At 43.9% G+C, this 2,344-nt stretch overlaps 1 protein-coding gene across 2 annotated transcripts in view; it reads right to left on the bottom strand.

Annotated features, from left to right (window-relative positions):
• LOC134075805 (voltage-dependent calcium channel gamma-2 subunit-like) overlaps positions 1-509 on the bottom strand; it is a 64,418-nt gene extending 63,909 nt beyond the window's left edge. For both annotated transcript variants that reach the window (XM_062530879.1, XM_062530876.1), the window contains exon 1: positions 1-509. This exon is cut by the window's left edge and continues 154 nt beyond it. In XM_062530879.1, coding sequence (XP_062386863.1) covers positions 1-57 — 57 coding nt within the window. In that variant the 5' untranslated portion in view covers positions 58-509.
• Between the last annotated feature and the right edge of the window lie 1,835 nt (positions 510-2,344).

Raw genomic sequence — 2,344 nt, 5'->3', positions numbered from 1 at the left:
CGCGAACGCGCCGACCGTGGTCAGCAGCATCTGAACCCCGCGGTCAAAAAGACCCATGTTTCCGCATTCCAAGAAAGGGGAACCCCCTTTCCTCTTGATGTATAGGAAATAAATATTTGTAAATTTAAGGGGACCAAAGGAAATAAAAAAAATTGAGAGTGGGTTTTTTTGACCGGAGACTGGCCGATTAGGGACAAGGCGTCACGTGTTTGGAATCTTATGGTTGTTTCTTTTTACTCCAAGAGGGTAACAGAACACTCAATGAATCAGGGTGTCTTGGGGGTTTAAATGGGAAAATGATACAGGATGACTGTGAGGGGATGATGAGGTATTTTTTTTTAATATGAGGTAAATTTAAGCGAAACGGTTTAATCTTCTTTCCTAGTACAACCGGTTGGGAACCACAAAAGTAAATCTATATCTGCGGCAAAGCATCACTATTCTCTAGAACATGGCCCAAAATGCAATAAACTATCAATAGTGTAAGTAATAAAAATGGATCATGTTCCAATGTACACTGGCCTAAGGAAACAACTGTTGCTGTCAACAAACCCGTGATATATCTAAACGAATCAGCACCCACTATATGTGATGTTGGGAGGTTTGTAAATGCCAAATTAAAGCAGACAGTTGACATTTCCACATCTCGTTTTCATGAGGACATCAGCACGTGTCTAGCGGTATTCTCCATGGGGCTAATGGCTAGCTTGTGTTCTCTGCTATGTGTAGCGCGCTCAAATCAGACGGAAAGGTCTACCGAGGGAGATATACCGGGGTTACGCGCAGTGACAAAACCCTAAGAAACGTTTCCCCTCCGAAACACTTCTGAGAACGAAGCACTTTGTTAAACTACGTGAGTAACTGGCACTCACTGTGTGTAGTCATGACGAAGACATTTAATTGCCATGCTATGTAGACAGCGTTTTTTTTTTTTTTTTTTAACCCAACTGATTGAGCCGACGCATGTCTCTTTCTAAACATACATTTATCCAACGCAGAAAGGAGAAACACAGGAAAACGCAGGGGTGGGAAATAACAGAGGAGGATGTTTTTGATGAAGATGGGTAAAATAAAGAGATCTATGGGAAATATGCTCAGGTGGCAACGAATAGAGAATTATGCGAACACATAAATACACAAATGATGAAATTTCCAAGGGACTGACATACTTCTGCCGAATAAAAACACATCAGTAGACTATGGAAATAAAGAAGCCATTGAGACCGATTACGACCAACAAAATCAAGCCAAACGAATGGGTAAAATAAAAAAGAATGTCAAAATAAAAAATGATTAAAAGAAAACAACCGCTAGTTTTCCTTTTTTCTAAAATTCTGATCTCCAGTTTCCATAAGTGGCCCCTAGATGGTGAAAGGTTTCCACGAAATATGAAAAAATGATGCTAAAGGAAGAAGTACCGACGTTGAAGATCCGTGGAGAGCGCCGCGCTTCCAGCAGCAAGGCAAGCCGACCATCACTCGACATAGAGGCGAGCAGCAGAAGAGGAGGAGGGGGTAGCAGTGGTGAAGGGGGCGCCGCCGAAACCGCTCCTAGACCGGCTATCCAAATCCTCCGCGGCGGCGGTTATATCACACACCCACAGGCGGAACCAAAAACAGAGCCTACACGCATGCATAGCCCTTGCGCCATTTAGGAAAACACGGCGGCAAAACAAAACGGAAAGGCGAAAACAAAATCACAACAGAGAGAGGGGGACAGCCAAATCATAAATGGCAAAAAAACAAATCATACCATCGCTCCAATCCTTTGCACTACGCGTCTCCCCGTCCCTCTGCACGCTGTGGTAATGCAAAGATGTGAGGAGGGGGTAGATGATGGTTGGATGGGAGGGAGAGAGAGAGACACAAAGAGGGAGAGGGAAAGAGAGAAAGCGAGAGAGAGGGATAGAGAGAAGAGAGAGAAAGAGGTGAAGCGGGTGAAAATCTCCACAGCTCAGCTCTCATCCGACCAAAGTAGCAAGTGTTCAAGAGCGAAGACTGCAGAATGTCAAATTATGAATAAGGTTTACAGGCAATGCGACGCTCCAACGTGTCACGATCGATTGTCACCATTGCTGTTTCTACCATAAACCGTGTCATGTCTCTCCATCGTAGAGAGCTTGTTGCTTGTGAGCTACAAAAGTGGAGAGGAGCAGAGACGTTTGAGTTTTAGCGAAATTATGCGAAAAATGGAGGAGTTGCCGGTCATGTTTAATCGACTTATGTGTGCCTATGTTTGCTGAAGATATATTAGCGACTGAGTGGCTCTATGGAGCTTTCTGGGCCAACTGAGATCGTGTTAATTACAAATTGTTATGATTTACAAGACCGTTTTGACTTAACCG

The sequence above is a fragment of the Sardina pilchardus genome, chromosome 1 (genome assembly GCF_963854185.1).
Source record: "Sardina pilchardus chromosome 1, fSarPil1.1, whole genome shotgun sequence".
Lineage (NCBI taxonomy): Eukaryota > Metazoa > Chordata > Actinopteri > Clupeiformes > Clupeidae > Sardina > Sardina pilchardus.
This window is presented reverse-complemented; position numbering and strand designations above follow the sequence as displayed.